This window comes from Bos indicus x Bos taurus, chromosome 18 (assembly GCF_003369695.1).
Source record: "Bos indicus x Bos taurus breed Angus x Brahman F1 hybrid chromosome 18, Bos_hybrid_MaternalHap_v2.0, whole genome shotgun sequence".
Classification (NCBI taxonomy): Eukaryota; Metazoa; Chordata; class Mammalia; order Artiodactyla; family Bovidae; genus Bos; species Bos indicus x Bos taurus.
The window spans coordinates 52,577,195-52,605,108 of record NC_040093.1 but is presented as its reverse complement, the minus strand read 5'-3'; the positions used below and the strand labels follow the sequence as shown (position 1 = coordinate 52,605,108).

Genomic DNA, 27,914 nt, shown 5'->3' with positions numbered 1-27,914 from the left:
ACGGAGCAACTAAGCCCGTGAGCCACAACTACTGAAGCCCGCGTGCCTAGACCTGTGCTCCACCGCAGGAGAAGCCGCCGCAGTGAGAAGCCCTCCCACCCCAACTCGACAGTGGCCCCTGCTCGCCGCAACTAGAGAAAAGCCCATGCAGCAAAGACCCAGCACAGCCAAAATAAATAAATAAATCCAATTATATTTTTTAAGAAAACCCCACAGATTCCGATGGAGGTCACAGTGCCAGCGGCTGATGCTGAGACTCTGGCTGTGGCTCCCTGGGAAGGGGCTTGGCCCCTCTCGCCGCACAGCCAGCCCTGAACTCTGTTTTCAGTTTTCCTCTCTTCTCATATGAATGATGGAAAACAGGGATGAATGTAGGTTTTTCCTAAAAACAAAGTGGCATAAAGTGAACTTTGGAGAAGCAAGGGATCCCTTTATGTAGAAAGAGAGCTGGAAGGGCGTCGGCCAGAGTTAATAGTAGTTACTGTGGGGCTGGGGGCTTCCCTGGTGGCTCAGGTGCTAAAGAATCCGCCTGTAACGCAGGAGACTCGAGTTCCATCCCTTGGTCGGGAAGATCCCTTGGAGAAGGGAATGGCTACCCACTCCGGTATTCTTACCTGAAGAATCTCATGGGCAGAGGAGTCTGGTGGGCTACAGTCCGTGGGGTCGAAAAGAGTCAGACACAACAGAGCCGCTGTCTACTCAGCACTGTGGAGCTGAGTAGATGGGGAGGGTGGAAGGGGAATTCACACTCATTCTCCACAGTTTTTGTTTAAACCTTTTTTAAAAAAAGAACTCACATTTCTATATATACACACATATGTGTGTGTGTGTTTGTGTATGTATATATTGTGTTTTGTTTTTTTTTTTTAAAGAGAGAGCATCCAGCCACAATAGCCGGGCACTGGAAGATTTTTAAACCTACATCTTCCGGGCTGGTCCCACTGCCCCACTATGAGGCAGACACCCACATCAGCCTCCCCAGCTTCTCCAGCACACGGCCTGCTCCCCTGCCCCGGGCCTTGAACCCCGCTGCCACTTCATCCCAGGACTGTTTGCCTGGCCAGCTCCTTCCTCTCAGGCTTCGGGAAGACCCGTGTCCACTCCAGAGTACGGCCAGTGCACACTGCTCCGTGGTCGTGTCCAAACCAGCCTCCCCATCAGGCCGCCCACTTCCTCAGGGCGGGTCCTCCCCCTGTGCTCGGAGTCCCTGGTGCCCCCACGTGTCCAGCGCGTGGCTGTCAGCCCACCTGGAGCGAGGGGACGAGCGAGCCCTGCTCTCCCAGGGGGTGTCTGGCGGTGATGGGGCCCTGCCGTGGGAGGGCGTGTCTGTGTCTGGGTTGAGTTTTATACCTCCTCTCTGCCGTTTCCTCTTTTGATCCAGGAGGGTGGTTTTCTAGAGTTTGGTGTTTTTTTTTTTTATGTATTTATTTTTAATTGGAGGATAATTGCTTTACAGTATTGCGTTGGTTTCTGCCATCCACAGAGTTTGTTGTATTTTCTAACTCAGAAAGGAACTGTCCAAAACAAAGGAAGTTCAGAAGTGGCCAGGCACCATGAAGAGCAGGAAGAGGGTTGCAGCGAGGCCCTGCCCCCGGTCTCCCACCCCCTCAGCTGCACCCAGTCAAACACAGCCACCCTTCCCCTGCCAGTGCCGGCCCTTAATTCCTCCCCAGAGAAATACTTCCATCAAAACAACAACAGAACAGCAGACTGGCTGCTGCCGTGAGCCCGGGAACGGCCGTGAGCGCTAATGGGCATGAGATTTCTTAGTGGTGCTGAAAATGTAAAATCCGGTTATGGTGACAGTTACAGGACTAAGTACCCTGAATATCATTGAACTGCACCGTTAAATAGGAGAAGTTATTATGTCATAATTATGATATGTAAATTACCCACCGTGCAAACCTCGTCTATGAAATACCCACTAAAAAGGAAAACTGAGCTGTGTGCCATCTACGCCCTGTCTCAGGAACCTTTACTGAGACCCCACAGGATCCTTGTTACTGTACCTTTTTCAGTTGAGACCCAGAGAGGCATAACATGCCCCAGATGGAGAAGGAGGTGGATGGAGACTGGATGCCAACACTCACCCCCATCATACCTTCTTGGGAATTGATGAGGGTCCTGGGAAACTTGGGTTGCTCTCAGAGGGGCAAGTTGTGGGGGCGGGGGTCACTTTCTGGGAGTTATTTTGGCCTGAGATCAAAGGTTTCAGAGAAGTGGAGAATTAATACCCTATAGTGACTACAGGACTATACTCATCTGTAGCATGGTGACTGCAGCCACAAAATTGAAAGACGCCTCGTGGAAGAAAAGCTTTGTAAAACCTAGAGAGCATATTAAAAAGCAGAGCCATTACTTTGCTGACAAAGGTCTGTATAGTCAGAGCTGTGGTTTCTCCAGTAGTCACGTATGGATGTGAGAGTTGGACTATAAGGAAGGCTGAGTGTCGAATAATTGATGCTTTCAAATTGTGGTGTCAGAGAAGATTCTTGAGAATCTCTTGGACAACAAGGCAATCCAACTAGTCAATCCTAAAGGAAATCAATCCTGAATATTCATTGGAAGGACTGATGCTGAAGCTGAAGTTGCAATACTTCAGCCACGTGATGTGAAGAGCCAACTCATTGGAGAAGACTCTAATGCTGGGAAAGACTGAAGACAGGAGGAGAAGGAGGTGACAGAGGATGAGATGGTTGGATGGCATCACCAACTGGATGGGCATGAGTTTGAACAAACTCCAGGAGATAGTGACGGACAGGGAAACCTGGCGTGCTGCAGCCCATGGTATCACAGAGAGTCGGACATGACTGAACAGTGACAGCAGTACCTTTCAGTAGGTTAGATGGTGGACCCCAGAAGACTTGTCCAGCTGGAACCTTAGACCATGCCCTTATTGGGAAGAAGGGTTTTTGTAGATGTAATTAAAGATTTTGGCACGGGATCATTCTGGCTTAGGGTGGCCCAAATCCAATGATGAGTGTCTTTATAAGAGGCAGACAAGGAGAGACACAGACACGGGAAGAGGCCACGGGAAGATGGAGGCAGAGACCGGCGCAGCCCCATGACAAGGACTGCCAGGGACCACCAGCCCTGCAGGAACCGGGAGGGAGGCCTGGAACAGCTCTCCAGGGCTTCGGGGTGTGAACTTCCGGCCTCTGGAACTGGGAGAGAATAGGTTTCTCTTTTAAGCCCCCAGTTGGTGGTCACTTGTTACTGCAGCCCCAGGATCTCCTACAGACCCCAAGGCTGCTCACCGGGTGGGGTCTCAGCGTCAGACCCCTGACCTCAGGGCCTCCCCCGCCCCCTCTCGTCTCAGCGCTGGGGCCGGACGTCCCTCTGTGCGGCATCTTGACCCCCGTCTGCTCTGTGCTTTGTGAGTCAGCCTCGCTGGACCTGCTGGGGCACTGGACGGCAGTTCCTTCATCACTTTGAGTTCTCTTTTCTCTTCCTTTGAAGGTTTTTTTAATAGAAAAAAAAGAGGTGGAGGGGGAAGTGGGGAAATATGACAGGAGGAAGAGAGGCCAGCTGTCGCAGTTTGATCCAGAATGTTCCCTGGTTTTCTGGGCTGCTCATCTTAGATGCTCTAACTGGGTCTGACCAGATGAAAGACCCTTTTCAGGGCCTCAGGTGGGATTCAGGCAGTACAGACCCTTACCAGTTTCCTGGCTTCAGTAGAAAATGCCATTAAAATAGCTGCAATAAGGGCCTTGTTTTATTCTGGCTTGTTTTTTGTTTGTTTGCTTTTTTGGCTGCACTGAGCCATAAATGTGCAGCATCTTCAGTTGCGGCCTGTGGGACCTAGTTCCCCAGCCAGGAATTGAACCCAGGCCCCTCATATTGGGAGCGTGGAGTCCTAACCACTGCACCACCAAGGAAGTCCCAGCTACTGTCCTTTTTTGACTTGAGTCATCTTTGAAGATCCTGCCAGCCCCCTGCCTTACTTGTCTGGATGGACTGAGGCAGTGGATGGGGGCTCAAATGGCAGGTTTATTCCTTCCCAGTCCTGGAGGCCGGACGTCTGGCATCGAGTTCTGGGCAGGCTGGTTTGGGGGCGTCTCTCCCTGGCGTGTAGACCCTCCCCCCTCCCTGCGTCCTCACGTGGCCTTCCCTCTTTGTGTGTGTGCTGGTCTCTCTTCTTAAACCGGTCATCAGGGTTTAAGGGTTTAAACTGGATCAGGGCCACCCAAGTGACCTCATTTTAACTCGATGACCTCAGTAAAGACTCGAGGGTGCCCGGGTTAGGGCTTCAGCGTGTATATTTGGGGGAACACAAGTCAGCACACACGTGTTCTCAATGTCTACAACATACGAGTATTCTCTGTAACACACCTGGCCGTGGGGGCTGAGAGCCACACTTGCCCTGAGGGTGATGCTGGGTCTCCTTTGCCTTGGTTCTCTCCCCTGTGAACTGGGTCATGTGGGGATTTGATTCCCCCCCAACGGTGCTCGCCGCAGCCTGGCTCCTGGCTGGCACCGTCAGAGTCCCCATCGGCCAGCAGGCTCTGGTCGGCGCCTCTCCTAGTGAAAAAGCCTCCATTCTCCATTTTCTGCCCTGTCTCTGCTCTCCTCTGTGGCCCAAAGGTGTGGACAGGGAGAGATGACATGAGGGCAGTCCTGAATGGGGAGCCAGCGAGCAGCTGATGGGGCCACATGAGGCCCTGGATGCGGCTTCTGTTCAGAGGGGTCGGGAGTCTGGTCCTCCCCTGGCCTATCCCATGCACCCTGGGCTCTGTACCACCCCTGTGGACCCCGAGCAAGCCTCTCCACCCCTGGGGCCCCAAGTTGTCTTGTCTGTGAGATGGGGGCTTTGCCGACTTCAAGGGGCCATGGGGCTGAAGGGAGGGTGGCCACAGCTTGCAGCGGCTTGAAGTGGGATCTGAGTTCCCTGACGGGGAATTGAACCCAAGCCCTGGAGGTGAGCGCACCGAATCCTAGCCACTAGACCACCAGAGACTGGCGGCTAGAAGTGGGTCTCCAGGTCTTCTCTTCTTTGAAGAAAATGTTCAGCAAAGAGAAGGAAAGTTTGTGAAACAGGTAGAATGTTTATTATAAGTAAAACATGAAGAAGGATATGTGGGCAGGCTCAGGGAGTCTTGCACTTTGGGAGATGGTTTAAATGCTCACACGGTGGGCAGTTTCCAGGTGTTCTCTGGCCAGTCATCTCGCATTGTCTGGCTTCGTGTCCATATTCGATCTGACCCAGGGCCCTCCCAGATATGTGCATCTTTTACCCAAGATGGATTCCAGCACGAGGGTTTTGGGAGGTTGGTGGGACATATTATGGTCTGACACTCCTCCCTCCTCTGATTTCTGCACATGTGTAGTCTGGGAGATCTCCTTGACCCTGGGAATGAGAAATATATGGCCTCCTTATCTTTACTCAAACAGGGCCCAGCTCCTCCCTTCCACCTTACCGTTACCTTGAAGTGTCAGAAGGAGACGAAGCCCAGCTGCTCAGGGGCCTGACTGCCCCACCCTGTCTCCTGGCGACGCAGTGCGGGGGGCCCCTCTGCTGTGTCTGCCCACTCGGGGCTCAGGGCTCAGCCACCTGCCTTTAGCCCAGTCGTCCTGGGGGAGCGTCCATGCCTGGGACTGCGCTCTCACTGGTGTACACACAGCCTTGCATATTTCCATCTATAGGGATGCACTGCTCCTTGGCTGGAAGCCCTAGCAAGGACCTAACGATGCGAAGGCAAAGGGTTACTGCACTGGCCCTGCCTATGAAAGGAAGGCTTTTGCGCCTCTGTCTCCCCTTCTTTCTCCCCTCGACTCTGGCTTGCCTACCAGCCTCTCTTCAAGGGAACTAAGCCCTGGATTCTGCCCTTAGAGATGCCCACACTACTCAGGCCACGTGCAGGTGGGGACAGATACAGGTCTGGCTCTGCCCTCCTCCAGGCAGGGGGCGGCCTTGCTCACAACAGTTAGAAAGAAGAAATCCTGTGGCTGGGATGGGGGCTGGTGGGGCTGGGGCTGGAGGGACAGTGGGGCACCTGCCCTTCCTCCACCCCCTGTCCCCAGCCTGACATCCCACCCACCATGGTGGGCTGAGTGGTACCCCTGAGAAGTCACCTCCACCTGCAGACACCCTGGAGACCCAGCGCAGCCCTCTTTGGGGAACAGATCAACCAGAGTGAGGGTCTGGAGACGTAGTCATCCTAGATAGGGGTGGTCTGAGTGCAAGGACAGCTCCCTTACGAGGTTGGGGGAGGGGATGCCATACATGGAGAAGACAGCCCGTGAAGGCAGTCATGGAGGGACATGGATCGACCTCAGTTAAACCGTTATAAAACCAGAGGGAGGAGGTGGTGGTGACGAGGTCAGGTGCCGTCTGCAGGGAGACCTGCTGGGAGGACAGTATAAGGCCAGAGGGCAGGGGCCGTGGGGATGAGAGATGGACGTGGAGCTTGGTCATGGCCTTGGGCAGCGAGGGCAGGGCCCCAGGTTGTCAGGCGGGCAGGGCCACGATCCTTCTTCCTTGGGCCAAGAACACCTCTTCCTGGACCCGTGGAGGAGCCCTTGGCACCGAGGACCTCATGCTCAGCTTGGCCATCCCGGCTGGAATCACATGTGGGTGGGCTCCAGAGGCTCCTGGGGGCCCTCAAGAAGGCCGTCAGGAGGAGGAGTGGGGTGGGTGGGAGCCCTAACACCTGGCTTCCGTTTGGTGCCTTCCTCCTGAAGGTGCTCAAGGCACGTCTCCACCTCTGAAAGACGGTCCTTCACTGGCTGGAGAAGCGTGTGTACCTGTCCCTGCCCTGAGCCCCAGAGCGCGCCAGATCCCGGTGCCTCAGTCTCCTGACTGGTCAGTGAGGAGTGACCCACACACCGACCTCAGGGTCATCACAGGTGTGGAAACCAGCCAGCTTCCAGGGTCAACAGTGCCCACGACAGTGTGTAGAGGACCCCTGAACCCTGGGCATCCCCACACGCACACAGCAGGCGCTCAACAAGTGCTGAATTGAATCCGGGCATGAGAAGGTCAAGCCTGGACTTGGGGAGGGGGGCTGGCGGCCACGAGTGGGACCACACACCTCCTCCTGAGCAGACAGTGAGTTGGGCGGCCAGGGGCAGCCCCGGGGGTGGGCACGCCTCAGTCTGGGGTGTGGGAACACGTCGAACCAGTTCACTGCAGTGTCAGCTGGGGGCAGAGGGCTGGCTGCAGACAAGCTCAGGTTCCCAGGCCCGCCCAGACCTGCTGAGTCAGACACTTGGAGGGGCTTGGCCATTTGGGGTTTTATCACACACACCCCACCCTCAAATAAGGTGACATTCCCAGTTCCCAGATGGACAGAGCTCGAGGGGACCCAGGCAGGTCACTGCACGCCCCACCCATCTGTCCATCCGTCTGATGCACCTTTGGCCTTGTTTTGTGCAGCCCTGTGTCTGGGAGGTGGTGTCCCCCTGGTTGACGGGAACGCCCGGCCCTCCTCTCTGGGAGCTGGGGTACAGGGGGCAGAGGTGCAGGGCACCAGGTGGACCTGCCAGGTGGTAGGGACCCAGCACTCCCCAGCCGGCTCACAGTGCCGGCCCGACCCCTGCTCAGCATCCCCAGCGGGCAGGTCCCCATGGGGGCCGTCACCTCACTGCCAGCCGAGAGCCCTGAATGTCTCACTTCCGGGGAACCTTCGCGATGCCTTGGGAGGTTTCTTCTCTATTAAATGCAGTTGCTTGATTTAATTTTATTTTAGGGTTGCCGCAGCGTGTTCTTTTTATATATGTGTGAACGTATATGTGTAAATATACGAATGATGTTGGGGGATTAATGTCCGTGTGTTTTTACTAAGCAAAGCTACAGGAACCAGACCGCGGCCCCTCTGGGATGTCTCTCATCCCTCCCTCTCGGGGGGTGTGTGTGTTCCCGAGCAGGCGGGAACAGTGGGACCTCCTCTCTGGGAGCCTCCGGTCGAGGGGGTGTTCACCAAATAGACCATGAAGGGGGCTGGATATGGGGGTCGGGGCTCAGCCACACCCACCACGCTGGCTTTGAGGCCAGGCCAAGGTGGCTCTCTGAGGATGGGGACCCAGCTCCCGCCGTCCAGCCGGGCCTCCCAGGAGGGTGGGCAGGAGGTGCTTATTCTTAGTTCCATGGGCTCAAAATAAACAGGGAAACAGCCCATCACGCTGGGCCTGATGAAAGCAGGGCCTCCATCAGCCTCTTGGATGAGCCCGTCCCCAGAGCTGCTGTCATGTCTGAGCCACGTCTCCCTTGGGACAGGGGGGATGGCACACGCGTGTTTACACAGGATGTGTGTGCAGAGATGCGCTAGGTGACGCCTGTTGGCCTGACCTCTGGGGGGATTTGCACTGAGTTCTTCGAGGTGGGCGCTGATACAGTAAGGTTCACGTCATTCCTCTAATGACGGACCAGCAGCCCCACTAGTTCACAGCGCACAAACCCTCCTTGTGCCACATCCCCCATGGCCCGCAGTCTGGCCCTGCCTCTGCCCCAGGGGCCTGCCCTGCCCACGCTCCCCTGCGGCCCTCTTCCTGCCGCCCCATCCCTGGGCTCCAGCATCGGCATTTGTCACAGTGAGTGTGGGGACTTGCCGTTAACGGGCGTCAGAGGATGCTCCCTGGAGGTGGGGGAGGGGTGTCAACGTGGAGTCACCAAACCTACTCGGACGTGCACTGTCCCCTCCGGGCCCACAGTGCTGGTCTCTGGGTCATTCCAGCCTTCCACACTTAGTACTGGACTCAGCCTGTGTGGCTCCCCATCCTGCATTGAGGAAGCCTGGAAGCCAAGACGCTTCCTCCAGGCTGGCCACCTCTCTCCTGAGCCGAGGCTTTAATTCTGTCCGGCAAACCCCCTGAATGGGATTGATGCTGTTTCAAGCCTGCCTTGGGCCCCGGGGAGCTCAGAGTCCTTCCCCGGCCTGGGCCCTCCAGCACCCTCTCTGTGCTCAGCCCTCGTCCTTCCTTCTTCCTGACCCTAGAATACCCCACTGTCTGTTCATGCATCAGCCTGCTCAGCATGGAAAGAAGTTAGCAAGAGGCAAAGTCATAGATAGGGCTTCCCAGGGGGCACTAGTGGTAAAGAACCCACCTGACAATGTAGGAGACACAAGAGATTCGGGTTCCATCCCTGGATCAAGAAGATCCCCTGGAGGAGGGCCTGGCAACCCACTCCAGCGTTCTTGCCCGGAGAATCCCCATGGACAGAGGAGCCTGGTGGGCTACGGTCCATGGGGTCACAAAGGGCCAGACACGACTGAAGCAACTTAGCACACGCGCACGAGCACACAATGCCATAGATAAGAAGCCGCTTATTAGAACAGGAAGCTTGTGAGGCTTACAGGTGGATGGACGAGAAGGTGGGCTACAGCTCTATAATCAAAGGAAAACTGGGGAGGAGAAAAAGACCACCTTCTTCCTCATTCTTGAGTAGGCGTCAGGCTTCCATCATCAGCTTCTCCTCCAGGTTGGGCAGGGGAGTCTTCTTGTCCCTGCTTGGTCAATCCAGGACTGTTGTGAGGCATTGGAAATGAGCGAAAAGGTGGTAACATATGCTAAAAATGGGACATCATCCCAGGCTTCAGTATCATGTCGCGTTTTCCTTATAGCTTTAATGAACACGTCCTAGGAATCAGTAACTGCCTGAGCCCCCTGGGCAGGGAGCGGGTCTCGTGCCACCACCGTTCTGCTGTTTTAGGGTATGTCTCCTGCTCCTATTGCATGGTTTTGGGGATAAGCAAACCTGCTTTCTGGAGTGACGTGAACATACAGGGTCTCCCATACTTTTTTCTTTGCTTCCAACCCCCAGTGGGAGTAACGATTTAATCACCTACCTTGTCCCTGGAACTCTTAGGGCTTCGAGGCACCCGCTCCAATGACAGGCACACCTGGAGACACACGAGCCCTGTCCCCACCCTCCTGTCCTTGCAGCCTCCTCGCTTGAGGCGCTTCCACTGCTCGGCTCACAACTCGGACACGTTTACTTCTCAGGGTTCCATTGTCTATGACAGGAGCACACTCAACTTGGGGGCCAGGCCCGTCCCGACGTCACGTCTGAGGGCCTTCAGGAGGCTCAGCGTGGACGTCACCGGCTTGGGGGACACTCGTTAGCCAGGTGACGACCCCGGGTCCCCGGGAGTAGGGACAGCACAGGGTGGTGGCGGCACGCCACTCAGACCCCAGGAGCAGCCCTGGGACTCCCCCCGCCACTCCACCCAGGAGGGGGTCACCGTCTCCATGCAGCGATGGGAGGGGCTGAACTGAGGCTCAGACCCCTTGTGCTGGGCTGGGGGTGCAGGTGGGAGTGACTGCCCTGGGGAGGCAGCTGTTTGGGGCTGGTGCGAAGGTCCCGGCACTGGACAGGGGTGGTGGCTGCGTGGCCTGTGGACGTGCCGGACACCCCTGCCCCGCAACCTCCCAGGCGGCGCCCTTGTGACGTGCGTCTCCCTCGGTCAACTCAAACATGCATGAAACGTCCACAGAGGGAACCCTGCTGACCACCGAGGGCTGGTGGGGAGGCTCTGGGGGAGATGGGGGTGACTGATAGAGGGAGCGGGGTCTTTGGGGGTGGGTAGAAGATTCTAAGATTGACTGCAGTGGTTGTAGTACAGCTCCACAAATGGACTAAAACCACCGAATTGTACTCCTCAGATGGGCGAGTTATATATGTATATATTATGTGTATATAGTCACTATTATATGTATGAAAGTGAAAGTGAAGTCGCTCAGTCGTGTCCGACTCTTTGCGACCCCATGGATGGTAACCTACCAGGCTCTGCGGTCCATGGGATTTTCCAGGCAAGAAAACTGGAGTGGGCTGCCATTTCTTCCTCCAGGGGATCTTCTACACACACTATTACATATATATTATATACAACACACTGTAACACTGTTACACAGATACACAGTATTTTATATATAATAGTGGGTGTATATACAATAGTTGTGTATATATAATATATATACTATATATCCATGTATATATACACACACATATATACACACACTAATGTATATATACAGTTTTTTTATTTATTTTTTAATTGAAGGATAATTGCTTGACAGAATTTTATTGTTTTCTGTCAAACCTCAGCATCAATCAGCCATAGGTATACATATATCCCCAGCCTCTTGAACCTCCCTCCCATCTTCCTCCCCATCCCACCCCTCTGGGTTGATACAGAGCCCCTGTTTTAGTTTCCTGAGCCATACAGCAAATTCCCATTGGCTATCTATTTTAGATATGGTATACACACTATTATATATACACACGCTATTATATAGATACAAACACTATTATATGGATACACTATTATATATACTGACATTATTATATAGATACAATTTTATAGACACACACTATTATATAGACACAGTATTATAGACATGCACACTATTATAAACACATATATACACAAACTATTATAGATACACACTATTATATACAATTATATATGCACCCTATTTTATATATACACACATTTTTATATATACATATTGTGTGTGTGTGTGCGTGTGTGTGTATATATATATATATGGGCTTCACTGGTGGCTCAGATGGTAGAGTCTGCCTGCAGTGCAGGAGACCCAGGTTCAATCCCTGGGTGGGGAAGATCCCCTGGAGGAGGAAATGGCAACCCACTCCAGTATTCTTGCCTGAAAAATCCCATGGCCGGAGGAGCCAGGTGGGCTACTGTCCATGGGGTCGTACAGAGTCGGACATGACTGGGCAGCTCTGCTTTCTTCACTTTCACTTAACTATATATATGTATACAGACACTGTTATATATACAAACTCACATAGACACACACTATTATAGATACACAGTGTTATATATACACACACACTGTTACAGATACATACATATACACACACATATACACATGTGCATGTATTATACAGACACTCACTGTTACATACGTATTGTTGTTGTTTAGTCACTAAGTCATGTCCGACTCGTTTGTGACCCCAAGGACTCTAGCCAGCCAGGCTCCTCTAAGCATGGGATTTTCCAGGCAAGAAGACTGGAGTAGGTTGCATTTCCTTCTCCAGGGGCTCTTACCACCCAAGAGACTGAACCCACGTCTCCTGCATTGACAGGCGGATCCTTTGCCACTGAGCCACCAGGGAAGCCCTTATATATATATACATATACTATTATATTTATACATACACACACACTATTGTAGATATACACACAATTATACATATTCACACACTGTTATAGATACCCTATTACAGATACACATGCGATTTTATATATACACACTACAGTATATACATGCACACTATTATATACACACAATACATATATATATACACACACTATTAAATAATACACTAACATACAATATACACACACTAATGTGTATACACAGACACTGTTATATAGACACACACACATTACTATATACATGTGTGTGTGGATGTGTGCTCAGTCGTGTCCGACTCTTTTGTGACCCCATAGACTGTAGCCCACCAGGCTCCTCTGTCCATGGGATTCTCCAGACAAGAATACTGCAGTGGGTTGCATTTCCTCCTCCAGGGGATCTTCTCAACCCAGGGATTGAACCTCATCTCTTGCGTCTCCTGCATTGGCAGGCAGATTCTTTACCACTGCTGCTGCTAAGTCACATCAGTCGTGTCCGACCCTGTGCGGCCCCATAGACGGAAGCCCACCAGGCTCCCCCACCATCCCTGGGATTCTCCAGGCAAGAACACTGGAGTGGGTTGCCATTTCCTTCTCCAATGCATGAAAGTGAAAAGTGAAAGTGAAGTCACTCAGTCGTGTCCAACTCTTAGCGGCCCCATGGACTGCAGCCTACCAGGCTCCTCCGTCCATGGGATTTTCCAGGCGAGAGTACTGGAGTGGGGTGCCATTGCCTTCTCCGCTTTACCACTGCACTACTTATTATATATATACATACACACTATTATACACACACACATGCTATTATATATGAATACACACAATTATATATACACACACCGATATATATATTCACACACTGTTCTATGTATATACACACTATTACATATATATTATATATATATATACATTATTATATATATAATATATATATATATATATACACACACTCTGAGTTATATCTCAATAAAGTGTTACTACAAAAGCCAGCCCCTGGCACATTCTGGAGAAGCTGCAGCATCAGCTGAGGCAAGCCCCGGCCCAAGGGCAGGTTCCAAGGGAGCTGGCCTCCTGCCCCGACCGCAGCCCTCTCAGCTACGGGAGCTGCCTTACAGGAACCAGGTCACACCGTCAGTCCAAGACGGTGTGAGTCTTGGACCATCGGTCCAGTCCAGCGTGTGTGGGGCTGTGGGGCCTCATGGGGTCAGACGAAAACTGTGGGCCCCTGCTGAGGGGAAGGAGGAAGAAGGTGGAGCACTTCGAGTAAGATTTCAGGGTGCCCTGGTCTCCAGGTCGGGGTTTCCATGAGGGGTCGCTCACCGGGTCCCATGCGGCAGACGGGCAGAGAAGGAGGGGGAGACGTGGAGGGGAGCTGGCTCACCGGATGGGACCCCCGCGGCCGGAAACCCTGCCTCGGTTCTTGCCCCTCTGTCCCCAGGGCTCTGGCCCCAAGATGGGCCTGGGCGGCCAGGGCCTCACAGTGGCCCTCGCCGGGTCTGACGCAACCCTGCCAGTCCTCAAAGTGAACACGGGCCTCGGCCAGCTGTGCCCCCATCAGGGCGGACGGGACAGCCCCTGAGGGCCACAGACACGCCCTGTGCCTTCAGGGGTGCAGGTGGGGGACACCCCGCGGGAGCCCGTGGGCTGCAGCCATGGCTTATCAACTGATGACAACCGATGAGCTCCGTGTTCGAAATTGGTCCCGCATTACTGGCTCTGCTGCCCCCCAAGCTTCCTGCCCCTCGTCTGTCATGATGACAACCACGGGTTCCCCTAGGGATCGTCCACGGGGCGCTGCTTCTCCACTTCCACTCCGAGGGGCCCGGGCAGCAGCCACACTGAGGGACTCTGTCTTTCCCCGTTGTTCGGAAACCGTGTGGAAGGGAAGAATTTCCCCAACACTGCGCTTTTACGGTTAATTCTGTCTTAGCGGCCGGCTCCCAGGTGAGGCGGCGGGCTGGCGGGCAGGGGGAGCCTGGAGGCGGCTGCTCTGGGTCCTGCACTCCTGCTCACGTGATGACGTGCACACTCTCTGTGTATGTCACACCCTGTTTTCTTCTGTAAACTCATCCTGGTTAGCACAGGGGCATTCTGAAAAAAACAGAACCCTGTGGCTTACAAGGAGTGAGGGGTCTCCAGGTGGAACCCATGGAGCGGGTCCCATGGGCGCTGAGGGGTGTGTGGCCAGGCTGCTCAGAGCGCTCCAGGGGAGGGAGCAGGCCCCTGGAGGGGCAGGCTGCAATCGTCTCAGGGGACTGGCGGTTGGGAAGCAGGCCCCTGGAGCCAGGACAGGAGGCAGGAACAAGTGGAACCCAGAGGCAGGTGAGACCCTCCGTCTGGGTGACCCAGCCCTGCCCCCAGGGTGTCTCATGCGGACTCAGCTGGGGAGGGACAGGTCCAAGCGTTGGGCCGGAGGCTGTCCTTCTGGAAGTTTCTGGGCCGTACATCAAGCTTGTTTGGAGTCGTGGCTCCCGTGTCCACCCTGGGGTGTGAGGTCCCCACGCTGGGCCTGTGCCCCCACATGAGGGCAGTGCCATCACCAAATCCAAGTGACTGCAGAGAACCATCACCCTGAGTGCTAAGGGGAGTCAGGCCTCGCCTTCTTTCAGCACCTGGAGACCACGGCTCCCACCCACGTTGGGAGGTTTTCTCAGACCCCCTGGGTGTGTCTCCTCCACGTCCACAGGGTTGGTGGCACCAGCCTGCAGAGACACTGTGGTGGCCGGGACAGGGTCTGGGGGGAAGAAATGCTGGGCTGGGGGCCAGGGGCCAGCAAACCCATCCTGGCCTGTGTCCTGGGAACGGGAGCTGTGCAGCTCTTGGCTCAGCTGGGTTGAGTGAGGGCCCTTCACACAGGGTGGGACAGAGGCTAAGCGGTCACCTGGGGCAGGTCAGAGCTGGTATGCAGGCAGGCCACACTCCTTGGGCCCTGGCACACTCTCTATGCCAGGCTGGTGGGTCCCGCCCCTTCCTACTCCAGGCCGGCCACCTGGAGCACGGCCCACTCTGAGCGCTGGTGGCGGTGGCATCAGTTCAGTTCAGTTCAGTCGCTCAGTCATGTCCAGCTCTTTGCGACCCCGTGGACTGCAGCATACCAGGCTGCCCTGTCCATCAGGGAATAGCCACCCCCAGAATCCCCGTCTCTGGTCAGGGCCACACTGAGGACCAGCCCACCCCTGGAGGCTGAGACAAGTCAGCCAGGGGTCTAGTCTGTGGCCAGGACCCGGGGAGGATGAACACTCCTCAGGCAGGACTGGGCTCGTCCCAGGCCAGGTTCTGCTCTCGAGTGTGGCCTGCCCTGTGCCCGCAGCGGCTGGAGGACACCGAGGCCCTGGTGGGACTGTGTGGGTGAGTGAGGTGTCGGGCACCCTGTCCTGGCCCATCCCGGGCCCTCATTGCCCTCCCGTCTCCCCCACCCAGGACTTCCCACTCCCGGGCCAAGGCGGAGGCAGCCCTCACCGCGGCCCAGAAGGCCCAGGAGGAGGCGCGCATCGCCCGGATCACTGCCAAAGAGTTCTCCCCTTCCTTCCAGCACCGGGAAAATGGTGAGTCCGCGCGGCTGGGGTCCCTGGACGTCTCCCACAGGCTGTGCCCCAGAGCCCCCTGCCAGCCCACTACATCCCTCCTGCCTGCCTGTCCCCCAAGACTCCGGTGTGCTCCACATCCCCCAGGGCTGTTCTAAAACTCTGTCCCTGCTCTGCCCGACCAGGTGGCTGCCCGCCACGCAGAAACTGTGACCACTGAAGCCCCTAGCCTGCTCTTCAGTCCACATTTAAACATCAGCAGCCACACATGACCGAGCTGGTGGCCGAGCTGGTCAGTGAAGCTCGGAGACACTCAGGGGATGCCCACCTGTGCTCTCGGAGCAGGAAGCGGATGAAAGGAGTTAGAAGCCCCTCGAGTCAGCCAGACCGGGGACCCTCCTCCCTCCTCGGGAGCAGGGGGGTGACTGGTCCAAGGGCCTGCCGAGGCTGAGGTCCTGGCAGCCCACCAGCCACCCTCCTCACGCAGCTCAGGGTCACTCCTCTAGATGCACGTCTCCCAGAGCGACTTGAGGCTCTTGAGGTGCTAGGGTCGGATCCGTCCTGGGACCACCCTCTGGAGCTCTGCTCTCAGTCCTACCTTCACAGCGGCCTGGAGAACCCCAGGACCCAGGATGGGGCAGGGGCAGTGGGACTGTCACTTAAACTCCACGTCCTGCCTTGCGGAGGGTCACCCAGCACAAGACACTCTGTCCTCAGCAGGAACACATGGGGGTGCAGCCTGGGGATGCACTCTCGGACCTCGGGTCACCTCTGCAGCTGGGGGCCACCCCATCATCCTGATCCGGTCACCCTCAAAAGTGCCCACAGATGGGGATGGGGGTCTCCTCGGGACTTTGAGAACACTGTCCTCCCACTTTCTCTGCCCCCCCGCCACCCGCTGGCAGGCAGTGAGTGCTGCCTGGCCCAATCCTGGTCCCCTCTGGGCCTGAGCACAGAACCCCCCGAGTAACCTGCCCGCCGGCACCTGTCTCCTCCCTGCCACAGGGCTCGAGTACCAGCGGCCCAAGCATCAGCTTTCCAGCGACGACATCGAGGTGACCTCCACGGGGACGCCCCCGCAGCAGGAGAGCCCCGAGCTGTACCGCAAGGGCACCACCCCCTCGGACCTGACCCCCGACGACAGCCCCCTGCAGAGCTTCCCCGCCAGCCCCACGGCCACCCCACCCCCAGCCCCCTCCGCGAGGAACAAGATGGCCCACTTCTCCCGGCAGGTCTCGGTGGACGAGGAGCGGGGCGGGGACATCCAGATGCTGCTGGAGGGCAGGGGAGGGGACTACACCCGCAACAGCTGGGCCGAGGAGAAGGCCGGAGGCTCCCGCGGCGTCCGCAGCGGCGTTCTCCGCAGCGGCCAGCCGGCCGATGACTTCCGCACCCGGGGCGCGGGCCACAAGCAGTCCGGCAACCCCAAGCCCCGGGAGCGGCGGACGGAGTCCCCCACCACGTTCTCCTGGACTTCCCACCACCGGGCTGGCAACCCCGGCCCCGGGGGCCCCAAGCTGCTGGAGCTGGACGAGGAGAAGCTGAGCAACTACGAGATGGAGATGAAGCCCCTGCTGAGGATGGACTCCTACGCACAGGACGTGCACCCCCCGAAAAGACGCTACAGCAAGGGGGGCGCCGGCCGGGGCCCCGGGGAGGACCACCGCCCCGAGGACCGGGCCTTCGGGGCCCAGAGACTGCGGTCCAAGTCCCAGAACAAGGAGCACGCCAGGCCGGCCCCCTGCGCGGAGCCCGCAGTGCAGAGGCTGGAGAGCCTGAGGCTGGGGGACAGGGCGGAGCCGCGGCTGCTGCGCTGGGACTTGACATTCTCCCCGCCCCAGAGGTCCTCGCCCGTAGCGCTGGAGTCTGACGATGAGAACGGGGACGAGCTCAAGGCCAGCACAGTGAGTGGGCACCAGCTGTCCGGGGCAGGGTCGGGGATGGGGGCTGGACAGCGAGAGCCCGACCCCGCCCATCCAGCTCTCAGTACCCTCCCCCGCAGGAAGCCCCCCCTCGGGGATTACCCAACTGCCTCTGACAGCTCCACGAGAGGGTTACTCCCCCGGGCCATCTTTCCAGCAAAAGCACCTGGGTGGTTCTGAAAGCTCCCCCAAAAGAAATGGGCATCCTGGAACACCCATCCCCAGACCTTACTCCAGCTTTCTCAGACCTCTCCCCCTGCTGTCCTCACCTTTAAGAAAAGTTCTGTGTCTTGGACGGAAACCCAGAGGCCAGACAGAGCAGGTGGGACACAGGCGTGTCCGCTCCTACGTGGGTGAGATGGATATAGTGCCTCAGGCCCCTGGGATCAGATACCCGGGGCGGGGCTGTGACCCAGGTTCCTCGGGCCTGTTGGGGGTGGGGCGCCTCCTGCTCAGCTGTGAAGTCCACGTTGTCTCCTGCACACCCACTGCGGAGGGCAGGCGGTTTGGAGGAGAGGACAGAGACCTGAGCCAGACTGAGCGCTGGGGCTCTTGCACCCCGGAGGGACCCCCCAGGTCCCTTGCTCCCCCCACCCCTGGCTCCCACCTGGAAGTAGACACTCCCTGCTTCCTTGACCGCATGGCGGCAGGCAGGACCCATGAAACTTCTCCGACCACGGCCCAGCGGCTGACAGACGCCCTGTGTGACCAGCCCTCAGGGCCCCTCGCAGCGTGCCCAGTCCCCAGCAGCCAGTGTGAGCCTGTGTCCAAGTGGAGGGCTGTCCTGAGACACGCCTGCCCTCTCTGAACCCAGGTGGTCCTCGCGGACTGAGCACCCAGCTCTCCTTCAGAAACGTGTGGTGTGTGTGCACGCGCACGCGGTTAGTTTAGGAAGCCAAGCAATGGGCAGAGTGGGAGATGCAGGAAGGGCTTTATACTTAGCCCCCTGAACCGTGCTCCTGCTTTAAAACCTCTTAAAGCGCGTCTTGGGTGCTTTAAGACAAAGCTACTTATGGGAGCACCACCACTTCCATGGAAGGGCTTCCCACAGAGACCTGGGGTGGCAGGGGCAGCCGCTCTGTTTGTCCCTGTACAGCCCTGGGGCCTGCAGAGGGTTGAGGTCCAGGGAGGGAAGGGCTGGGGTCGCGTGCCCTGGTGGGCTTCGTGTCCCAGGATTGCACAGGGGGCTCCCAGTGGCTGCACGCCACAAGCCTGTGGAGAGGACTGGGAGAGCTCTGCCCTCCCTGGGTTGGGGCCACGCTTGGGTGGAGGGGCCACTTCTGAAGCCTGGTTGTGCAGAGCTGGAGGCAGCGACACCATAGGCCAGGGGGCAACCGTGTTCAGAGACCCGGGGCAGGAGAGGTGCGGGCCTGAAGGGCTTCAGAGTCCAGACTTGGACGCTCGAGGGAGCCTCTGACTGGTTCCTCAGTGATCCATGTCCGTCCCCCCGCAGCCTCCTGGAACCCCTAGTTTGGCTCAGGAGGAGGGGAGCAGCCTCAGGCTCACCTCACCTTTTCTCCTTCTGTTCCAGGGCTCTGCGCCGATCCTGGTTGCCATGGTGATCTTGCTAAACATCGGAGTCGCCATTTTGTTTATTAACTTTTTCATCTGAGGAGATTGTCACGTTCGCAAAAAACAGTTGGGGTACAAACGGGAGACGTTTCAAAGCGAAACAACAAAAGGGAAGGCTCGTCGCTTGGACACCCAATGACAACTTCCGAGTCTTTTCACAGAACCACACGATTGGGTATTACTCACAGTTTGCCTTTTTTTCTGGGTAATGTTTTTTGGATTTTAGCCACAGTTCCTTGCTTGTATAACACTATGCTGTGTGGCATGGCAGAAGGAGGCCAGCACGCCGACCCTCCAGCTTGACGTGGAAAGAAAAGGGATCCCGGCAAGTCCGCGGCAAAAAAAAAAAATCGTCGTCGTCATCACACTCCATCTGGGACGTGGAGGGGGCAGCCTGGGCAGAGGATCTGGTGGTCCAGCCGTGGGGGGCTGGGGCGGGGTGGGGCGGGGGCCAGCGGCTGGGGACGGGCCGCACACAGGGAGTCCAGTAACCCTGCGTTCCTGTTCTGGACGAGCGGGTGATAGGCGTGGGCATCCCCCCGGGCCTTGTTCCGTCTCAGACCTCTGCTGCACACCAGGAGGGGGGGCAGGCATCTGCCCTCTCTCCTGCCCGTGAAGCCATCACACCCCGGTCCCTGGCACTGCCCCACGGCCCTCCTCACAAGGCCACCTCCCCACACCGAGTCTTATAGCCAAGTCCTTATTTTTCTCACTGTCTCTCCCTCTCCCACCGACCCAGGCCCCCAGGGCTGCTGTGCAGTGGGCGTCCAGGGGACTGGCACTGGGGGCAGGAGAGAGGGAGCACTGTGGTTGGGGATGGGGGAGAGGCCTCATGGGGACAGCCTGCCGTTGGGCCTGGGCCCCAGCACGTGGCGCTCGTGCACTGCGGGCGCAAGATGACTGTCCAGGCTCCTGCCGAGGTCCACAGTCCAGGCTCCTGCCGAGGTCCACAGCACGGTCGGCCCCCACGCCACGTGGTCCTCTCTGGCTGTCTCTGAGCCCGCAGTCTCCACATTCTCGTCCTGTGCCTGCCTCCACTGCCCCGGCAGACACGTGTTTTCTTCCTAGATGCCTCACGCGCACTTGGGGGCTGGTCGGGTCCCAGGACAGGAATGTGGTCGCAACCCAGGGGGGCTTGACAGCTCCTGAGCAGTCATGACATATCCACCTCCAGAATATGCAACGTACTTGTTTCAGCCCCACAAGACCAGGTTCTGGTGTGTCTGCCGCCAGCGCTGTCCACCATCCAAACTAAACACCAAGGTCCCAGACCGTCTGGGTGCCCGCCTGGCGGGCCGCGTGCGCGGATGCGTGTGTGGGGCCCGCGCTCAGCCTGGGAAGGCCCAGGGCTCGGCGCCCCTGGGCTCTGCTTGCTCTGCTTCTGTTCAGCTGTCTCTCTGCTGCGTTTCGAGCAGATTTCTTTACTACACTGCACTGGATTGCTATATTTTTAACCAGAAATAAACTAAAGATTAGAGCATGTTCCAGTTAAATTCAGTTCTTTTTTTTTTTTTTCTGTTACAGACTCACCCCCTGTTCCTTTTCCCAGTTGGGTTGAGTTTGGGGGTCTTCTTCGGGGGAGTGGGGGACACAGGAGAGGGAGGGAGGATCTGCAGAAGATACATTTCTGATGCTGTTACATTCTAAAGGGATGTTCCATGTTTTTGTACATCTTTGGTTCTTTTTTTTTTTTTTACTACCGCGTGGTTGCCGCAGCCCTGGAGAGAACCAAATAAACATGCCTGCTCCTCGCAGCTCTGCGCGTCGTCTGTGCTGGGTGTGTGTCCTGTGTTTCCATCCGCGACACTTGGTAAAGGTCAGAGACCTCTGGTACATTCTGGGCACTGCAGGACACAGATGGTACCCGCGCAGGCAGGTACCCGCACAGGTTTTCATTCACATGCAAACACCCTGAGCCGCGTGCAAGACAGCGGCAGCACAAACGCCCATCATTCGAGGCAGGGGTCTCACCGCAGGCAGGCTGGCATCCCATCCCGCGTCCGGCTGCCGGCAGCACCCCTGAAAAACGGAGCAGCGCCTGCTTGAATGGGGAATCCCAGGTGGGTTCCGCCAAGACCATCACACCCTGGGGCTGACGGGCTCTGCAAGCTAGTTTTTAACCGGTTTCCAGATGGTGGTCAAAGACAGGACTGCCTCTCAGGCCGGCCGGCCAACCTGTTGGCACCCCGGGTTTCCCAACAAGCACATCCACGGGCTCCCTCCGGGCCAGGCCGGCTGACCCGCCACTGCCAGACACGTCCTGGGTGGACACGCGGGACGGAGAAGAACAGGAGTGGTGGCAGCACCAGTGGTGCGGAGCGCTGGCAGGCTTTAATTAACCCCAGAGCAGCCTCGCGAGAGGCATCTTGTCCCCTGACAGCTGCTTCCGAGCTCGAGATGTGAAAACCAGGGCAGAGAAACCGAGAGACCTGGGCTGCTCGGCTAGGCTGTGGAGAACGGGGTGGGGCGCCCCCAGGCTGGGAGCTGGAGCTGCACCCGGACAACCGACGGGGAAGACGGGGTCCGTGCAGAAGAGCTCGGCGTGGCTGCAGGAACGCAACTGTGGGCCCACTTCCCTGCTGGACGCCCTCCGTGGGGGCTCTGTGGGAGCGTAAGGGCACTCTCCACTTTCCTACCTTCAGGAAGCCCACAACTCCCTCAGGAAGTGTGCAGAGTGCAAGGCGGGTGCCCAGACTCCTGGACGGCCCGGAAAGTCCCCCAGCGTGCCGGCCTGCTCATCAAACGGCTCCCCTTTGTTTCTAGAGTCCCACTTTGGACAGTAAGTCATATGGCCACCCCACTTAAAAACCCAAGAGAACATTCCCGAGAGCCCCAGGGAAAGGTCCAGGTAACAAGCTCGGGACATGACGGACTTGTTGAAGCCGACGAATGTTGGGGAGAGTGAAACGAGCTGCTTCTGTCTTTCGCCCTTTCTTAGTTTGGGTTTTCCTGACCCAGCAGCAGGACCAGGCCTGCGGGTCCCCCCAGGCCCCTGGGCGGAGGCCATCTCCTCTGGGTGAAGCTCAGCTCACCCAAGGGCTTGCCTCCAGCTCTTCCTGCTTTTGTCTCGGAAACTTGATGTACAGTGCCTGCCACACATCACAACCCCTGTGCCCACGGCCACACGTGGCCAGCTCACGACACCCAGCTCATACTGTCCTGGCGTCATGAGTCTCATGGGGGATGCGGGTTTTCTACCAGGCAGTTTGGTAAGAGGAGGACCCCATACAAGGGCGGAGTGACGGGCAGCCAGGCTCAGGCTGGCCGGTCTTGCTCTGCCCAGAGTTGCCCACATCAGGAACCCGGCAGGAAGCAAGACCAAGAAACCACAGGCCCCAGTTACCAACCATGTCTCTGACTCAGCCTGAAAGGAAGCAAGCACAGCTGCCTTTGTCTCTGTAAAACTAGAGACAAAGCTGTGCTTGTACTGCGTGTGCATGAGCCCAGGAACACTACCTCTGGGACACTGTGCGCCCGCACTGGGGATGTGAAGGCATGGGCACAGACACATTGGGGTACTGGCCACCCAAGGGAGCAGCAGGACAGAGACAGCCAGGCCAGGCAGGGGAGACCAGAACAGGAGGACCCCATGAGGGCGATGGAAGGAGGACACTGCACTGACCCTGTCCCATGAAGGGAAGCCCCTGTTCTGTACAGGAGAGCCCCAGTTCAAACCAGGCAAATCCCCTCTCCTTCCAGGAGAATCCCCTCTCCTCCAGGGGAAGCCCCTCTCCTTCAGGGGAAGCCCTTCTCCTCCAGGAGAACCATCACCTTCCAGGAGAATCCCCTCTCCTTCCAGGGGAAGCCCCTTTCCTCTAGGGCAAGCCCCTCTCATCCAGGAGAACCCTCAGATTCCAGGACAATCCCCTCTCCTTCCAGGGGAAGCCCCTCTCTGCCAGGAGAAGCCCCTCTCCTGAAGGAAAACCCTCAGATTCCAGGAGAAACCCCTCTCCTTCCAGGGGAAGCCCCTCTCCTCCAGGAAAACCCTCACCTTCCAGGAGAACTGCTCTCTTTCCAGGAGAAGACCCTCTCCTCCAGGAGAACCCTCACCTTCCAGGAGAATCCCATCTCCTTCCATGGGAAGCCCCTCTATTGCCAGGGGAAGACCCTCACCTTCCAAAGGAAGCCCCTCTCCGCCAGGAGAACTGTCACATTCCAGGGGAATCACCTCTCCTACCAAGGGAAGCCCCTCTCCTCCAGGAGAATCCCCTCCGCTTCCAGGGGAAGCCCCTCTCCTCCAGTAAAACCCTCACCTTCCAGGAGAATCCCCTCTCCTTCCAGGGGAAGCCCCTCTCCACCAGGGGAAGCCCCTCACCTGCAGGAAAACCCGCACCTTCCAAGAGAATCCCCTCTGCTTCCAGGGGAAGCCCCTCTCCTACCAGGGGAAGCCCCTCCCCTCAGGAGAATCCCCTCTGCTTCCAGGGGAAGCCCCTCTCCTTCCAGGAGAATCCCCTCACCTTCCAGGGGAAGCCCCACTCCTACCAGGGGAAGCCCCTCTCCTCCAGGAGAATCCCCTCTCCTTCCAGGGGAAGCCCCTCTCCTCCAGGAGAATCCCCTCTCCTTCCAGGGGAAGCCCCTCTCCTCCAGGAGAATCCCCTCTCCTTCCAGGGGAAGCCCCTCTCCTCCAGGAGAATCCCCTCTCCTTCCAGGGGAAGCCCCTCTCCTCCAGGAGAATCCCCTCTCCTTCCAGGGGAAGCCCCTCTCCTCCAGGAGAATCCCCTCTCCTTCCAGGGGAAGTCCCTCTCCTACAGTAGAACCCCCACTTTCCAGGAGAATCCCTTCTCCTACCAGAGGAAGACACTCTCCTTCCAGGGGAAGCCCCTCTCCTCCAGGAGAATCCCCTCACCTTCCAGGGGAAGCCCCTCACCTTTGATGGGAAGCCCCTGTCCTCCAGTAGAACCCTCACCTTCCAGGAGAATCCCCTCTCCTTCCAGGGGAAGCCCCTCTGCTTCCAGAGGAAGCTCCTCTCCTCCAGGGGAAGCCCCCCTCTCCTCCAGGGGAATCCCCTTGGCTTCCAGGGGAAGCCCCTCTCCTACAGTAGAACCCCCACTTTCCAGGAGAATCCCTTCTCCTACCAGGGGAAGTCCCTGACCTTCCAGGGGAAGCCCTTCTCCTCCAGGAGAATCACCTCTCCTTCCAGGGAAAGCCCCTCTCCTCCAGGAGAATCCCATCTGCTGCCAAGGGAAGACCCTTTCCTCGAGGAGATTCACCTCTCATTCCAGGGGAAGCCCTTCTCCTCCAGGAGAATCCCCTCTCCTTCCAGAGGAAGCCCCTCTGCTCCAGGAGAACCCTCACCTTCCAGGAGAATCGCCTCTCCTCCAGGAGAATCCCCTCACCTTCCAGGGGAAGCCCCTCACCTTCGAGGGGAAGCCCCTGTCCTCCAGTAGAACCCTCACCTTCCAGGAGAATCCTCTCTCCTCCAGGAGAATCCCCTCTCCTTCCAGGGGAAGCCCTTCTCCAGGAGATCCCCTCTCCTTCCAGGGGAAGCCCCTCTGCTGCCAGGAGAATCCCCTCACCTTCCAGGAGAAGCCCCTCTCCTCCAGGAGAATCCCCTCTCCTTCCAGGGGAAGCCCCTCTCCTCCAGGAGAATCCCCTCTCCTTCCAGGGCAAGCCTCTCTCCTCCAGGAGAATCCCCTCTCCTTCCAGGGGAAGCCCCTCTCCTCCAGAATACCCTCTCCTTCCAGGGGAAGCCCCTCTCCTCCAGGAGAATCCCCTCTCCTTCCAGGGGGAGCCCCTCTCCTCCAGGAGAATCCCCTCTCCTTCCAGGGGGAAGCCCCTCTCCTTCCAGGGGAAACCCCTCTCCTCCAGAATCCCCTCTCCTTCCAGGGGAAGCCCCTCTCCTCCAGGAGAATCCCCTCTCCTTCCAGGGGAAGCCCCTCTCCTCCAGGACAAGCCCCTCTCATCCAGAAGAATCCCCTCCCCTTCCAGGGGAAGCCCCTCTCCTCCAGAATACCCTCTCCTTCCAGGGGGAGCCCCTCTCCTCCAGGAGAATCCCCTCTCCTTCCAGGGGGAAGCCCCTCTCCTTCCAGGGGAAACCCCTCTCCTCCAGAATACCCTCTCCTTCCAGGGGAAGCCCCTCTCCTCCAGGAGAATCCCCTCTCCTTCCAGGGGAAGCCCCTCTCCTCCAGGACAAGCCCCTCTCATCCAGAAGAATCCCCTCCCCTTCCAGGGGAAGCCCCTCTCCTCCAGGAGAATCCCCTCTGCATCAAGAGAAGCTCCTCTCCTCCAGGAGAATCCCCCCCCCTTTCCAGGGAAGCCCCTCTCCTTCCAGGAGAATCCCCTCACCTTCCTGGGGAAGCCCCTCACCTTCCAAGAGAATCCCCCCTCCTCCAGGAGAATCCACTCTTCTTCCAGGGGAAGCCTCTCTGCTCCCAAGAGAATACCCTCTCCTTCCAGGGCATGCCCCTCTCCTTCTAGGAGAATCCCCTCTCCTCCAGGAGAATTCCCTCCCCTTCCAAGGGAAGCCCCTCTCCTTCCAGGAGAATCCCCTCACCTTCCAGGGGAAGCCCCTCTCCATCCCAAGGAACTCCTACTCCATCCTGGGTAATTCTGTCTGTCCAGGGGAGCCTTCAATCTGTCTAGGGTGTCCCCCTTCATCCCAGGTTACCCCTTCTGTGCAAGGGAGCCTCCTGTCACTCCAGCGGAGCCCCTTTCCTGTCCCAGGTACCCCCTCTCAGTCTAGGGGAGCCCCCACCCTATCCAAGGGAGCCCCATCTTTTCAGGGGAGACCCACATCCATCCAGGGGAGTCCCCTGAGTCCCCTCTCCGTCCAGGGGCCCTGCATCCGTTCCAGGGAGCCCCTTCACGGGAGGACCACTTCTCCATCCAGGGGCCCTTCTCCACCCAGGGAGTCCCCCCTGTCTAAGGGAGTCCCCTCACTGTCCAGGGCAGTTCCCCCTCAATCCAAGGAGAGATTCCTCTGTCCATGGGCACCCCCTCCCCACCTGGGGGCCCTTCTCCATCCAAGGGATCCCCTCTCCACCCTGGAGTGCCCCCACTCCATCCAGGGGAGCCCCGTCTCCACCCTGGGGCATCCCCTCTCCACCCTGGGGAACACCACTCCATCCAGGGGAACTCCCTCTTCAAACAGGGGAGCCCCTCCCCACCCTGGGGAGCCTCCACTCCACCCTGGGGAGGCCCCTCTCCGTCCTGGGGTACCCCCTCTCCACCCTGGGGAGCCCCCGCTCCATCCTGGGTTGCTCCCTCTCCACCAAGAGGAGCCCCCTGCCGCCCTGGGGAGCCCCCACTCCATCCAGGGGAGATCCTCTCCATCCAGGAGGCCCCCACTCCGTCCTGGGGAGCCCCCTCTCCACCCTCTGGAGCCCCCTCTCCATCCTGGGGAGCGCCCACTCCATCCAGGAGAGCCCCCTCTCCACCCTGGGGCACCCTCTCTCCACCCTGGGGAGCCCCCGCTCCATCCTGGGGTGCTCCCTTTCCACAGAGAGGAGCCCCCCTCCATCCTTGGGAGCCCCACTCCATCCAGGGGAGATCCTCTCCATCCAGGGGTCCCCATTCCATCCTGGGCAGCCCCCTCTCCATCCAGGGGAGCCCTCTCTCCACCCTGGGGGACCCCCTCTCCACCCAGGGGAGCACCCCCTCCATCCTGGGGAGCCCCCTCTCCACCCTAGGGTGACCCCTCTCTACCCTGGGGAGCTCCCCTCCATCCTGGGGAGCCCCCACTCCATCCAGGGCAGATCATCTCCATCCAGGGGGCCCCCACTCCATCCAGGGGAGCCCCCCTCCACCCAGGGAAGCCCCCACTCCACCCAGGCGAGTCCCCTCTCCACGCAAGGGAGCCCCCTCTCCTTCCTGGGGAGCCAGTGAGAGAAAGGGGTGGAGCCCATCCAAAGGTGGGGAGGGGAGGTGGGCTCACCAGCCAGCCAGCACAGCACGGAGCAGGCAGGAGGCCCACGGAGGGCCCAGGCAACCCGGACACGGCAGACACACCAGGAGACCCCAGGCCAGGCCCAACGGCATAGCAATCAGACCACCCACCGACAGGCACTTTATTTTCCAAAGAACCAAGAAAACTGTACAGCAAGCGGTAGGAGGCTACCGGCACCTTTTAGACACGAATGAGACGGCTGACTGTGCAGTCAGGCAGAGCTGGACTCCTGCTCCAGCCGAGGGAAGCCCCGTGGGCCCCGCGTCCCACCAGGTGCTGCACTGTGGACGCAGCTCACCCTCGCCCTCAGTCCGGCCCCGACCTGCCAGAGGCCCAGCCAGATGTGCAGCACAGAAGAGGGGCAGCGCCTCGGGCCAGGCCAGTTTATTTTAAGCCACAGGGAACCGCGCCTCCCTCGGTCCATCTTCCGGCCGAGCCGTCGTAGAAGGCCTGGGCCAGGGCCTGCGCGGCCCTCAGCACCCTCCTCTCCGGGGCGCCAGGCCCGACGCTGTCCCGCGCACACCTCAGCCAGTGCTGCTCCGTCCTGGGCAGGTAGTCTGCGAACAGCTCGCCAGGTGCCACCGAGGGGTGCTCCTCTGGTGGGGAAGGAGAGAGAAATATGTTCAGTGAGGAAGGGGCCCACGTCCTGCGGAGCGAGCGTGTGAGCACCCCACTTCCATGGAGGACTGCACGAGGAAAGAGCACAGGCCCCGCTCACAGCAAGCGCTCACACGCCCTCCGCACAGTGAGACACGCACACCGGCTGCCTGCCTCGGGGGCACGTCTACACAGCAAAGTGAAAGAAGTTAGTTGCTCGGTTGTGTCCAACTCTGTGCGACCCTGTGGTCTGTAGCCCACCAGGCTTCTCTGTCCATGGGAGTCTCCAGGCAAGAATACTGGGGTGGGTTGC

At 58.1% G+C, this 27,914-nt stretch overlaps 2 protein-coding genes across 5 annotated transcripts in view; one reads left to right on the top strand and one right to left on the bottom strand.

Moving 5' to 3' along the window:
* Nucleotides 1-20,873, top strand: part of JPH3 (junctophilin 3) — a 76,483-nt gene extending 55,610 nt beyond the window's left edge. The window contains exons 3-5 of the mRNA XM_027513853.1: nucleotides 15,522-15,646; nucleotides 16,631-17,529; nucleotides 19,079-20,873. Coding sequence (XP_027369654.1) covers nucleotides 15,522-15,646; nucleotides 16,631-17,529; nucleotides 19,079-19,159 — 1,105 coding nt within the window. The 3' untranslated portion in view covers nucleotides 19,160-20,873. The remainder of the gene's footprint in view (nucleotides 1-15,521; nucleotides 15,647-16,630; nucleotides 17,530-19,078) is intronic.
* Nucleotides 20,874-27,095: 6,222 nt separating this feature from the next.
* The window catches only part of KLHDC4 (kelch domain containing 4), a 31,540-nt gene continuing 30,721 nt past the window's right edge, over nucleotides 27,096-27,914 (bottom strand). For all 4 annotated transcript variants that reach the window (XM_027513849.1, XM_027513848.1, XM_027513850.1 and 1 more), the window contains one exon: nucleotides 27,096-27,600. In XM_027513849.1, coding sequence (XP_027369650.1) covers nucleotides 27,389-27,600 — 212 coding nt within the window. In that variant the 3' untranslated portion in view covers nucleotides 27,096-27,388. The remainder of the gene's footprint in view (nucleotides 27,601-27,914) is intronic.